This window comes from Gasterosteus aculeatus, chromosome 15 (genome assembly GCF_964276395.1).
Source record: "Gasterosteus aculeatus chromosome 15, fGasAcu3.hap1.1, whole genome shotgun sequence".
In the NCBI taxonomy this organism is placed as follows: Eukaryota; Metazoa; Chordata; class Actinopteri; order Perciformes; family Gasterosteidae; genus Gasterosteus; species Gasterosteus aculeatus.
The window spans coordinates 16400827-16415121 of NC_135703.1; the positions used below are offsets into that span (position 1 = coordinate 16400827).

General features: G+C 42.2%; 1 protein-coding gene across 7 annotated transcripts in view; it reads right to left on the reverse strand.

Annotated features, from left to right (window-relative positions):
• Positions 1-8489: 8489 nt before the first annotated feature.
• daam2 (dishevelled associated activator of morphogenesis 2) overlaps positions 8490-14295 on the reverse strand; it is a 67919-nt gene continuing 62113 nt past the window's right edge. For all 7 annotated transcript variants that reach the window (XM_078088999.1, XM_078088997.1, XM_040199562.2 and 4 more), the window contains 4 exons: positions 14161-14221; positions 13841-13972; positions 11951-12121; positions 8490-11838 (listed from right to left, as the gene is read on the reverse strand). In XM_078088999.1, coding sequence (XP_077945125.1) covers positions 11626-11838; positions 11951-12121; positions 13841-13972; positions 14161-14221 — 577 coding nt within the window. In that variant the 3' untranslated portion in view covers positions 8490-11625. The remainder of the gene's footprint in view (positions 11839-11950; positions 12122-13840; positions 13973-14160; positions 14222-14295) is intronic.

Here is a 14295-nt window from a genome sequence, read left to right on the forward strand (position 1 = left end):
TATGTCAACAGTCATGGTTGTAGATGGAACTTTAACCCTCCACACTCTTCACACATGGGTGGCGCATGGGAGCGCATGATCGGAGTGGCACGCAGAATCTTGGATTCAATGCTTATGCGTACAGACTCCCTCAACATTTATCATGAGGTTCTGTGCACTCTTATGGCTGAAGTGACAGGGATCATCAATTCTAGGCCTCTGGTTCCGGTTTCTGCTAATCCAGAATCACCTGTCATACTCCATCAATGCTCCTGACTCAGAAGTAGAGTGTATCACCTCCACCAGGAAAGTTCACAGAGAAGGATGTCTACAAACAGCAGTGGTCCAAAGTTTAGCCAACCAGTTTTGGACTCGCTGGAAGCAAAAGTATCTGCAGACACTGCAAGTTCATCACAAATGGCTGGAGTCATGCCCAAATGTCGAAACCGGGGATGTTGTTCTACTGAAAGACTGCAAAGCAGCTCGTAACGACTGGCCTACGGCACTTGTTACAAGCCCCTTTCCAAGTGAGGATGGAAAGGTCCGCAAGATAGAGCTCAAAGTGACCAAGCATGGATCAAGCAAGACGTTCCTCAGGCCTGTGTCTGAGATCGTTCTTCGTCTGAAGAAGTAGGACTGGGACTTTTGTATTGTTGTCCTGTTCAGTGTCTATATATGGCATCTTTACAGAGACCAGGTGGGGAGTGTTCTGCCTTGGAACTGGGCAGTTGGCGCCCCCTTCTGGGCGCTATCGGTTGCTTAATTAATTCGCTTTTACGTTAGCATGCAAGATTTTGATCGTTTCAGAGAAATCATCCGCTGCCATGTTAAACGCCTTCGAAAGAATAGTTTTTTAACTCCAATTTGAATCGTTTATTTTCAGTGCTGTAAAATAAGGCATTTGGAGCTTGGACGATTATCCTGACTCCCATATTCCTTCAAATGGAGTTTGGCTAACACACAAGGAGAGCAGTACAGACACACTAACATGTAGATGTACACAAAGACACACTAACATTTGTTTGTGTACATCTACATGTTGTGTGTGTGTCTGTGAACAAACAAATGTTTGTGGGCCATTGTGTACATCTACATGTTAGTGTGTGTGTGAACAAACAAATGTTAGTGTGTCATTGTGTACGTTGAGACAAACAACCATGTTATCATGTTTCTCTGTGTAAGTACTTTTATACGTTAGTGCGTCTCTGTGTAAGTACCTTATACGTTAGTGCGTCTCTGTGTAAGTACTTTTATACGTTAGTGTCTCTGTGTAAGTTAGCGCGTCTCTGTGTAAGTACTTTAATACCTTAGCGCGTCTCTGTGTAAGTACTTTAATACCTTAGCGCGTCTCTGTGTAAGTACTTTTATATGTTAGTCTGTGTAAGTATGGGTCATAGAAAAAAAACAGGTATAGCATAGTGTTTAATGCACCATGTAAAGTGGATGAGTTCCATCAATACAAATAAACATCCACACACTCATTTACTTTAAAGGCTCATTTCCATATTCTAGATACCTTCACTGTAACCATAGAGACGTGACATCATGATAGAACATTTCTCCATGTTCCACGCTCCATGTTCCATGTTCTATGTTCGATGCTCCGTTCACAGCATAAGAAACACAGTCTGAGGCACATTCAGTCGGTTAGTTTCAAACCTCACATCTACACACGATGAAGTGTTCTAGACAGAAACCTGCAGAAAGCAATCGTAACGCCTCAGGAGTCTGAAGAGGGGATGAAGACGCGTTCTGCTGCACTTAACAGAACTCAAGGTAAGTGATGAATCCAGACAGACTGCAGCCGTACTACTGTGAACGATGTGTTAGTACCTTGAGATGAACCTCTGATTCCTGCTGTTATCATGTACATGTACACAGAGACACTAACTTAGACGCTAACGTATTAAGTGTACTTACACAGAGACGAGAACGTATAAAAGTACTTACACAGAGACGCGCTAACTTACACAGAGACGCTAACGTATAAAAGTACTTACACAGAGACGCTAACATATAAAAGTACTTACACAGAGACGCTAACGTATAATTATTGCATCTATGAATGTTGTCTCACATCGTGATGATCCTCCTCACGTCTCTTCTCCTCTTCTCTGCAGACCACCAGGACGCCATCAGGACGCCACCAGGACGCCACCAGGACGCCACCAGGACGCCATCAGGACGCCATCAGGATGCCACCAGGACGCCATCAGGATGTGCCATTAGTGTGTCTGTGTGTACATCTACATATTAGTGTGTTTTTGTGTACATCTACATGTTAGTGTGTCTGTGAAAAAAAACAGGACGCAAGCCAGGACGCGACAAGGAGGCAACCAGGACGCCATCTGGACGCAACCAGGACGGCATCAGGACGCAACCAGGACGCCATCAGGACACCATCAGGACGCCATCAAGAAGCAACAAGGACTCGCTGAGAGCGTCGAACTCTCAGGAGCAGCTCCAGATCTGCACATGACTCAGATAAACGCACAACACACACACACGCACACACACACACACACACACACACACACACACACACACACACACACACACTGATGTAATCAGAGACAAACTAGATTTAGATTACATTTAGATTTTACACACAGACACACTAACATTTGGTTGTTCACTGACACACTAACTTAAATGTACACAAACAAATGTACATCTACATGTTAGTGTGTCTTTGAACAAACAAATGTTAGTGTGTCTGTGTGTACATCTACAGGTTAGTGTGCCTTTGTGTACATCTACATATTAGTGTGTCTTTGTGTTCATCTACAGTTTAGTGTGTCTGTGACCAACCAAATGTTAGTGTGTCTGTGTGTACATCTACAGGTTATTGTGTCTGTGAACAAAGACAAACTAACATGTAGATGTACACAATGACACACTGATGTTTGGTTGTGTACATCCACATGTTAGTGTGTCTGTGTGTACATCTACATATTAGTGTGTATTTGTGTTCATCTACAGTTTAGTGTGTCTGTGAACAAAGACACACTAACATTAAGATGTACACAAAGGCACACAAACATGCAGATGTACACAAAGACACACTTACATTTGTTTGTTCACAGACACACTAACATTTGTTTGTGTACATCTACATGTTAGTGTCTCTGTGTGTACATGTACATGTTAGTGTGTCTTTGTTCACAGACACACTAACCTGTAGATGTACACACAGACACACTGACATTTGTTTGTGTACGTCTGCATTTTTGTGTGTCTTTGTGTACATCCAGATGTTAGTGTGTCTGTGAACAAAGACAAACTAACATGTAGATGTACACAAAGACACACTAATATGTAGAGGTACACAAAGACACACGAACATGCAGATGTACACAAAGACACACTAACATTTGTTTGTTCACAGACACACTAACATTTGTTTGTGTACATCTACATGTTAGTGTGTCTGTGTGTACATGTACATGTTAGTGTGTCTTTGTTCACAGACACACTAACCTGTAGATGTACACACAGACACACTGACATTTGTTTGTGTACGTCTGCATTTTTGTGTGTCTTTGTGTACATCCAGATGTTAGTGTGTCTGTGAACAAAGACAAACTAACATGTCGATGTACACAAATACACACTAACATTTGGTTGTTAAGAGACATACTAACATTTATATGTACACAAAGACACACTAACATGCAGATGTACACAAAGACACACTAACATTTGTTTGATCACAGACACACTAATATTTGTTTGTGTACATCTACAGGTTAGTGTGTCTGTGACCAACCAAATGTTAGTGTGTCTGTGTGTACATCTACAGGTTATTGTGTCTGTGAACAAAGACAAACTAACATGTAGATGTACACAAAGACGCACTAATATGTAGATGTACACAATGACACACTGACGTTTGGTTGTGTACATCCACATGTTAGTGTGTCTGTGTGTACATCTACATATTAGTGTGTATTTGTGTTCATCTACAGTTTAGTGTGTCTGTGAACAAAGACACACTAACATTAAGATGTACACAAAGGCACACAAACATGCAGATGTACACAAAGACACACTTACATTTGTTTGTTCACAGACACACTAACATTTGTTTGTGTACATCTACATGTTAGTATCTCTGTGTGTACATGTACATGTTAGTGTGTCTTTGTTCACGGACACACTAAGCTGTAGATGTACACACAGACACACTGACATTTGTTTGTGTACGTCTGCATTTTTGTGTGTCTTTGTGTACATCCAGATGTTAGTGTGTCTGTGAACAAAGACAAACTAACATGTAGATGTACACAAAGACACACTAATATGTAGATGTACACAAAGACACACGAACATGCAGATGTACACAAAGACACACTAACATTTGTTTGTTCACAGACACACTAACATTTGTTTGTGTACATCTACATGTTAGTGTGTCTGTGTGTACATGTACATGTTAGTGTGTCTTTGTTCACAGACACACTAACCTGTAGATGTACACACAGACACACTGACATTTGTTTGTGTACGTCTGCATTTTTGTGTGTCTTTGTGTCCCTCCAGATGTTAGTGTGTCTGTGAACAAAGACAAACTAACATGTAGATGTACACAAAGACACACTAATATGTAGATGTACACAAAGACACACGAACATGCAGATGTACACAAAGACACACTAACATTTGTTTGTGTACATCTACATGTTAGTGTTTCTTTGTGTTCATCTACAGTTTAGTGTGTCTGTGAACAAAGACACACTAACATGTTGATGTACACAAAGACAAACTGACATTTGTTTGTGTACATCTGCATTTTAGTGTGTCTGTGAACAAACAAATGTTTGTGTGTCTTTGTGTACATCCACATGTTATTGTGCCTGTGAACAAACAAATGTTAGTGTGTCTTTGTGTACATCTACATGTTAGTGTGTCTTTGTGCACATCTACATATTAGTTTTTCTTTGTGTACATCCACATCTGTGTGTGTCTTTGTGTACTTCTGCATGTTAGTGTGTGTTAGTGTCTGTGTTTATCTACATTTGTTTGTTCACAGACACACTAACATGTAGATGTACACACAGACACATTAACATTTGGTTGTTCACAGACACACTAACATGAAGATGTACATAAATACACACTAACCTATGGTTGTTAACAGACATACTAACTTTTTTATGTACACAAAGACACACTAACATGGAGATGTACACAAAGACACACTAACATTTGGTTGTTCACAAACACACTAACATTTATATGTACACAAAGACACACTAATATCTAGATGTACACAAAGACAAACTAACATTTGTTTGTGTACATCTACATGTTAGTGTGTCTGTGTGTACATCCACAGGTTAGTGTGTATTTGTGTTCATTAAGAACAAGAGACACACTAACATGTAGATGTACACAAAGACACACTGACATTTGTTTGTTCACAGACACACTTACATGTAGATGTACATAAATACACACTAACATTTGTTTGTGTACATCTACATGTTTTTGTGTCTGTGAACAAACAAATGTTAGTGTGTCTTTGTGTACATCTACATGTTAGTGTGGATATAAATGTTAGTGTGTGTGTGAACAAACAAATGTTAGTGTGTGTTTGTATACATCTACATGTCAGTGTGTCTGTCTGTATATCTACAGGTTTGTGTATCTTTGTTCACAGACACACTAACATTAAGATGTACACAAAGACACATGTTGTGTACACAAAGATGTTAGAACATACGCTAATGTACTTACACAGAGACTCTATAAAAATAATATACGAATAAAAAGTAATACAAAGACACACTAACATTTGTTTGTGTACATCTACATGTTAGTGTGTCTGTGTGTACATCTACAGGTTAGTGTGTCTGTGAACAAAGACACACTAACATGTACATGTACACACAGACACACACTGACACTTGTTTGTGCACATCTCCATTTTAGCGTCTTTGTGTTTGTTCACAGACACACTAACATGTAGATAAACACACAGACACACTAACATGTAGATAAACACAAAGACACACTAACATGCAGATGTACACAAACACACACTAATATGTAGATGTGCACAAAGACACACTAACATTTGTTTGTTCACAGACACATTAACATTTGTGTGTGTACATCTACAGGTTAGTGTCTGTGAACAAACAAATGTTAGTGTGTCTTTGTGTACATCTACATGTCAGTGTGTCTGTGAACAAAGATACACTAACATTTACATGTATACAAAGACACACTAATATGTAGATGTACACAAAGACATACTAACATTTGTTTGTGTACATCTACATGTTAGTGTGTCTGTGAACAAACAAATGTTAGTGTGTCTTTGTGTACATCTACATGTGAGTGTGTCTGTGTACATCTACAGTTTAGTGTGTCTGTGAACAAAGACACATTAAGCTAAATACTAAACATTAAGATGTACACAAAGACACATGTTGTGTACACAAAGATTTTAGAACATACGCTAACGTACTTACACAGAGACGCTAACATATACAAGTACTTACACAGAGACGCTAACATATACAAGTACTTACACAGCGACACTAACGAATAAAAGTAATATACGAATTTAGTGTGTCTTTGTGTATATCTACATGTTAGTGTGTCTGTGAACAAACAAATGCTTGTATGTCTTTGTGTACATCTCCATGTTCAGACACACTAATATGTAGATGTACACAAATCCACACTAACAACGCTAACATGTTAACTTCTTTTCTTTCTTCTCAGGAACTCCTTTCAATTATTGTGTTATTATTATTGTTATTGTTATTCATATTATTGTTATTGTTATAATTGTTATTAGTATTTAATGTTTCATCTGTTTATTATCAATGAACAATGAAAATAAATTTTGATGAGTTGATAAGTGAAACCAAATGAATCCGTCTTCTTTTCTTCAGACCAAAGAGAATCACATATTCTTTATTAGTTGTTGACGTGAATGAAGTGAAACAACAATGATGTTGAGTTAATGAGCGTTTGTGTATTTAATGACACACAAAGGTTTGAGTCGATTTCAATCGTTAACTCACTTCCTCCTGTAATCAGACATCTCGTCTCAGAATAACGGCGGAAGAAGAGAATATTTAAAGTAGATGCAGAGGTTTCCTATATGGAACATTTTGATTAAAACATGAATGTTGCTAAAAAATGAAGTCAGGCAACTCAAAGCACAAACAAATTAAATTCTCTACAAATAAAACTAATTCAAACCCAGAGTTCAACTAATTTACTCGCTCCAATGTTAATGTAACTTGATCTCAACCATCTCTAGTGACTAAAATCAGCCAACGAATCAGAGGGTTTGTTCTCGATGTTCACAATCATTGAACCCTGTAACATATCTAGTTGTCTCCTTATTTATTATGATAAAATACTAAATACTAAATTTGTGTATTAAATAATACGTTTTACCGTTGAGGCGGCATGAAGTTAAATGGTTAGTTACCATAAATGTTAAAATGATTATATAGTGATAAACTAGAAAGTAGACTCGGTCGTTTGATACTGGGGGCGACGAAGAAAGTGCTTTTATTGTACTATTTGGAGGTGTATGCAGGAAGTCTTATTGTGAAAGGACGAAATTGGGTTCCTGGATATGTTGATAGCATTGTTGGTCATTTTGGCAACCTTTTAACCAAAATTGTGGGAGTCACATTTATTTGTAAATTAGATATATATGTGAATTATAGAGACTGATCGGACTCGACAATAGTAAAAATGCTAATACATTAATTGAGGTGTTTCAATTAGCACACTGTAGTCTCATGGTATAAACTAGTTGCAACGATAAGGTCGTACTAATCCTGTTTATGTGGCCCACCTGGGATTTGGGAGCGGTTTTCTCATCGTGTGTGTCATCGTGAATGAAATGATAACAGCATGACGACAGGTTTACAGAGAATCCCAACAAGAGAAAACACCCAGCGATTGGGAGTTATGTGGACGAAAGTGCCTTGTTGAGTCAGAGGAGAATGGACAGACTGGTTCACGATGACGGAAGCAGGAACCCAAATAAGCACTCGTTCAGCTGTATTCAGATGGTCGAGTCAGAACTTAAACAACATGACAGCATGGATCCATCCTGTCTTGTGTCATCGGTTCAGGCTGCTGGTGTGAAGGCGTGGGGGATATTTGCTTGGTACACTTTGCGCCCGTAGCAGAACAATAGAACGGAGATGGATTTAGGTGAAATGCCTCTTTAGCACAGATCTCTGAGAGACGCTTTTGTCAAAGTCGTCATCACATCTCGTCACGCTACCGCAAATATCAGATATAGTCCATAGTCCGGTGTGAGGGACAGTGACGGCATAGTGGCCTAAAGGAAGTTGTACTACCTCAAAAGTCCTCAGTTCTGGCTTTGAAAAACATTTGCCAATCTAAACAAACACACACACACACACTTGACTTTTTGTTGATGGGCTAATCATTTATGTGCTGTAACTATGAGCTATAATTACGTCCATATCAAATGATTCAGAAGAAAAGAACACAAGCTGTTATAAAGGGACAAACGTTTATTGTAACCCTACAAAAGACAGGGTGAAATACAAAACTAAAATTAAGTAATAAAAATTTAAAAAACGTCTGAAAACTATCCATCACACACAGACCACAGTTTAATTATTCAGATTTTAATATAACATCTTGTTGTAATGCGTTGTGTACATACAAAATATAGCAAACTAAATAAGGCAAATAAATAGGAGGTACAATTTACAGGAAAATGGAACATTCCTCAATGTTTGAATCTTTTTTTTTTTTTGAATTCTATTTCAAACATCAAGAATTGTGTACAAAATGCTTTTTTAAATTTTCTATCCAACTGTACATCTTTTCGGTGGAGTATACTTTTTTTTTTCCAACCATAAAAATACCGACTTGTCGCACTTACGCAGTCTCTCAAACTGGGTGCAATTTCTCTCAGGCAGTACAAATTGTGGTGCAACAGGTGTGTTCCGTGCTGCAAGTGGACACGCCACACGCGCTGCACACTTCCTCCGGCGTGCAGGTCCATGCCAAGTGCGTGATGCGACACCACTTACATTGCTTTTCTTCTGCTTCTTCTTCTTTTCGTGCACACATCTCATTTCTAGAGGGGTTTGAAACCCTCGCAATGGCGCCGCTAATGGAAACGTCCCATTATAAAAGTGCATTGAACAAATGTCATTCCTCTGATTTCCACCTGTACACTCAGCTATCAGCCAGTCAATGGCCGAAATAAACATCCAAACATGAAACATAAATGTGTGATAATACTGTCCATGCACCCCAGTAAATAGTCTGCACTACAATACGGGGTCAAAGCTCTGGATTGAGAGTTTTACATTTTCTGCCAAGTACGCTAACTCAGATTAATTGGAAAGACAAAAGGAGGTTAGGAAATCCAATAGCTCAAATATAAATGAGATGCTGGTTAAAGAATAGGCAATCATACGGCATTCTCCCCTCAGGGCTGTGGACGTTCCAATGAATTTGGTTTCATCTTTGGAGTGTCCCTTTGTCTTTTCAACAACACTTCACCTGCTCTGCTTCCATTTGAGTCCAAATGAATGGAAAACACCCCAGGAAGGACGAGGTTCCTCTGCCAAGTTCCACATTAATTAACCGTTAAGTTAAATTGGAATTTTCTCCATCCAGGTAGAAGGTCAAACATCTCCGATCACACAGCCACAACACAGTGAGGCTGTCGGGGGCTCAAGAACCGGAGTGAACCATCGAAAGCCACAAGATGGCGCCAGATTCCAACCGCCGGTCACTGCATGTTCTATTGGGAAAGCCAAACTAAAAACATGACAGAAAGGAATGGTACATGTGTGAAAACAGAACAGAAAAGCTGGAGATAACAAAGACAAAGTGGGTCTGCCGCCACCACTGCAGTAATCTTTCTTTAGTTTAACAACAATCCCGTAAACTCATCGAGCCAAGTGGCGAGGGAGCTGCCACAGTCACCGTGAGAACAACTGCTTCCCCCTCCGCCCTCACAAACTGAGGCATGAGAATACTTTGTCCTGTGAAACTCAAACCCATGTTGATGCGGGCGAACGCCTCAGCTGACACATACACAAAAGAAAGATCAGTTGTGTTCGTTTCTCAATCTTTCCCCTGTGCTGCTGGCTCTATACTGTCCTAGAGTAACCAGCAACGCATAAATGGATGATCCCAGGATATCCCATAGAAACTTTGCGCGTGGTTGACCTCTACCTGCATTCATATGGATCTGTTTTTTTAACACATCCCCACTGTGCTTAGATGACCCATGATGCTCCCTGGCTCCCACCACAGCAGCCCCCAGGATTCAAGCTACCCTGTGCTGCATGTCTGTCCTCCTGTCACACCTTCTGCTTAGGCTCCAGACATGCATATATAAATAAAAAAAAAAAATCATACTACATTGAATATTTGAGAAGGAAAGGTGGCCTAGGTTGCTCATAGTAACGGGGTCTACTCGCAAGCTGGGAGGAAAGGTGGAGGAAAGCCTCTCAAAGGCTGCCACTGAACTTCAACCTCCAAGGGCCTTCTTGTGGCCTCACTCTGCAGTAATAGTCTCACCGAGCGGCGCAGTGCGACGTGTTGCCACACAGCGGATCCAGCCTTCGGTTTACCTTGAGAAACCCTCAACCCAACTGGTCCACTCACTCTGTGCTGAGCCGGCGTGTTTGGACCCCACGCTCAGTGGAGGCCCAACCAGAGCTGCTGCACAGCTGCAGAGAGGCCGGCGCGGGCCGGGCAGAGGCCGGTCCGCCGGAGACGCTACAGTGCAAACGAGACGCACAGGTATGAAAATGACGAGCAATTAAGTGTTTGTTTTTTTACATTAAGCGCAAAATATCTAGAAATCCACTTCAACACCGATGTGAACTTGCAACACCAACAAATAACGCTTTTCGTGTACAAACCCCACAAAATGCCATGAAAACATTTATCTTTTTAAACAAACCCTACAGCTTCGCAATCAGCTTGTCTTCATCTAAATATATAACCGCAGTGTGCTTTTCAAATGAGTACATTGGTTCTCTCTCTGCTTTGGCACTGGTTTGATGCCGGTGTGGAAACCATTGACGGGTGGAGGCGGGTGGAGGCGAGGATGGACCCAGCGTGTCCAGCTGAGAAGACGAGTGGTATCCTGACACACCGCGTGCTCCCCGGGACGCTTCCCCTTCCCTTCCTCTCGCTTTCAGAAGCCCACAGAGCATCCTGGGATTTGCCAACCCTCTTGTCCCTTTCTCCCCCCCCAGTAAAGGACATGAATTTTCCTGTGGGGACACTGCGGATGGAACAGCTGTCTTCCACACTTCCACACATTCTGCCGGCCAAGCGTCTGAGACAGTGCTGGTCCAGAGTCCTGTGTGAGGCTGTGAGGGGGACGCTGGAGCACAGTGTTCGGAGGTGAAGCGATACGGGGTGACGTCTCACGGGGGGGTCCGTCCATCCGTAGATCACAACTGTCCTCAGGGGATCACAAAACGGGTTGGGGGCCGCTTGGCAAGATCAAACGCCTGTACATGTCCATCCGGCCGCTATTTACATCCTGTCCAACATCGGTGGACGTGGACCTAAAGGTGTGAGGGGAGCGACACCACGGCACCATTTAACAGTCTGGTGTTTTCTTTCTTTCTTTTCTTTCCTTTTCTCAACCTAGTAGTTGACCTTGGTGACGGCCCGCTCGCGGCCCCCACCCTCCACCAGCTGGTTGACGGAGCGCTTGCGGTTCCGCTTGAACTTGTTCAGGTCCTTGTCGAAGACCTCGCCGGAACGCAGCGCCGACACCAGGTCGTCGAACTCCCCGCCGACCTCGTCTGAGGCCCCGCCCTTCTTGGCCCGCCGCTCCCGCTCCCTCTGCTCCTTGAGCTGCAACACAGAAACCCTTTTTAAATTCTTGTTTCAGTTGTTTATATTGAAAAAAAAAAAAAGGAGAAAGAATAGATTGACGTTAAAGGTTTTGTTGTGTAAAACGTCTCACCATGGCCTCCATGCGGGCCCTCCTCTCCTCCTCGTCTTTGCGCCGCTGCATGTTCTCCAGGTCCTGCCGCGCTTCGTTGAACGACTGCAAAAACGTGTCGAAGATCCCGAAGAACTCATCGGGCTGCATCCTCCCTTCTTCCTCTCCAAAGTGCTTCAGAGATTTGGTGAACTGCACAGAGATTATTAAGTCATTCATGTATACGGATACATATATACACGTATAAAAATCTGATGTCTGCTGTCAGATATCTCTTATCTAGTAATGAAAGGCAACCACCCACCCACCCACCCACACACACACACACACTTACTCTGTGAGCGGTTAAATATCTATTTACATGGCCGTTAGAGTATTTCAACATTTCTTCATGAAGCTTTATTGAAGAAATTGTTATAAATCATGATTTTTACAGGCTGTTTCCGACGGGCTCTGGCTAACACATGGTGGATCCGGCGTGGCCTGGCACCTCCAGCTCATCTCCTGTTAATAATACAGGAGGTACTGGGACTCCTCTGCGTGGGAACTCGCTATCAAAATGCACTCAAGGGAAACCCAATGAACTAAACTGCAATTATTTACCAACAACACAAAATGGAGGAAAAAGAGGGGTGTGATGGTGTCGTAGTTAAAGTGCGTTGGTGGGTTCAATGAAAGAGGGCGAGTGGGAAATAAGTAAATGGTTCATGATATGTAGAAAAGGATCAGCTGTGTTGTATAGCTTTGCTCCATTCATTGCCCTCCAGCATGGAATCAATGGTCACATGGTTAAAAACCAGATGACGGGGGGCTGAAAAAAAAAAAACGAACAACTGACTTTCAAAATGCCCCAGTGGCCCGTTTGCCTGTTTTAGTCCATTAACCGGCACCAACAGGCTACGATACAGAGAAAAACTGTTTTGTGATCAGGTTTTAGGATTCCATTAGAGAGGAGAAACACACAAACACTATTTGAGTGTTCTCTCGTTGTCATGTCCTCAACGTCCTCCACCTCTTGAGACGGACGCGCTGTGCGCAGACGCACACCTTCATATTTGTATCCCAGTGGAAACCGCAACGGAGCGGCAGAGAACCGTGAACACCAAGTTGATGCGTCATACTCCCCACTTAGAGCGCACACACACACACACACACACACACACACACACACACACACACACACACACACACACACACACACACACACACACACACACACACACACACACACACACAGGTTCTTTTGTTTCACAGCAGTAACCGGTGCCTTGCTCCTCCCGTTCTGTTGCCATGACGTCCCAACCGGCCCGTTTTCCCTCTGATTTTATTTACCGACCTCCTACTTAAATAACTAGGCCGAGGGGCGGCTCCACATGGAACCCAAGAGCACAACATCTGATGGCCCTTTCGGGGAATTTAAGCAATTTGGGCGATTTAGAGTCATTTTTAGTGAAAAGGACATGTGTCATCTTAAAGTATATTGTGAAAAAGCTTCTAATGCGTCAGCATCTGGACGCTAAATGTGCATCAGAGCACCAACGGGTCTGTGCGTTGAGTAACCCGGTCACATAAATCCTTTCGTGTAACTTCCAAGGTCCCGCTGATGTCTTCAGCTTGCATACTTCCTACCATTCGTCGATGCACAAGTTCAAAAGACCGTTTGTCCCAGTAGTAGGAAGCAGAGTGTGAATTCAGTCAGAGAGACAAACACAGAGAAAGACCAGTCAGGGATCTGTCAAGGCCCGGTTTCCCAGCTCAACTCATCACTGGGGACTGAGAGGCTTCAAGCTTTCTCCCTTCAGCATTCTGTCTTCCTCCCTTTCCCCTCCGTCTGTCCAACACGAATGTCTACCATTGAGGACTGCGTCAGAATCAGCACTGCACGTGGACATCTAAACTCGGTGGTGCTACCTTGTCCCTGGCCTCACTCAGCTGGTCCTCCAGCTCAGAGAAGCTGAAGCCGGCCACGGTGATGAAGTCGCCGATCACCGCCACAAACTTGTCCCCACGTTCCCGTGTCCGGCTCTGCTGGTAGTGCAGTTCCTGGAGGGCGAGGGCAAAGGATTAAAGGCGGTGTCATTATGAGCTTTTTTTGTGTGCTTCACATACTTAAAGAAGAAGGACCACAGTGTGTTCATGCACATGCCCTGGTTTGTGTGAGTCAGGGACATTTAAACATCCAAAGACACGATTACAGACGAGAGAAGAGTCAATGGGAGGCAACAACTCACCGCTTCTAGAGCCTTCAGTCCACTTTTGATATTGTGCACCTCTTTTTCCAACTCCGACAAACTGGTGAAAGGCAGAAAAACAAACTGATATGACCTTGAAAGTCACTTCCCTACAACTTTTTTTTTTTTGATTTT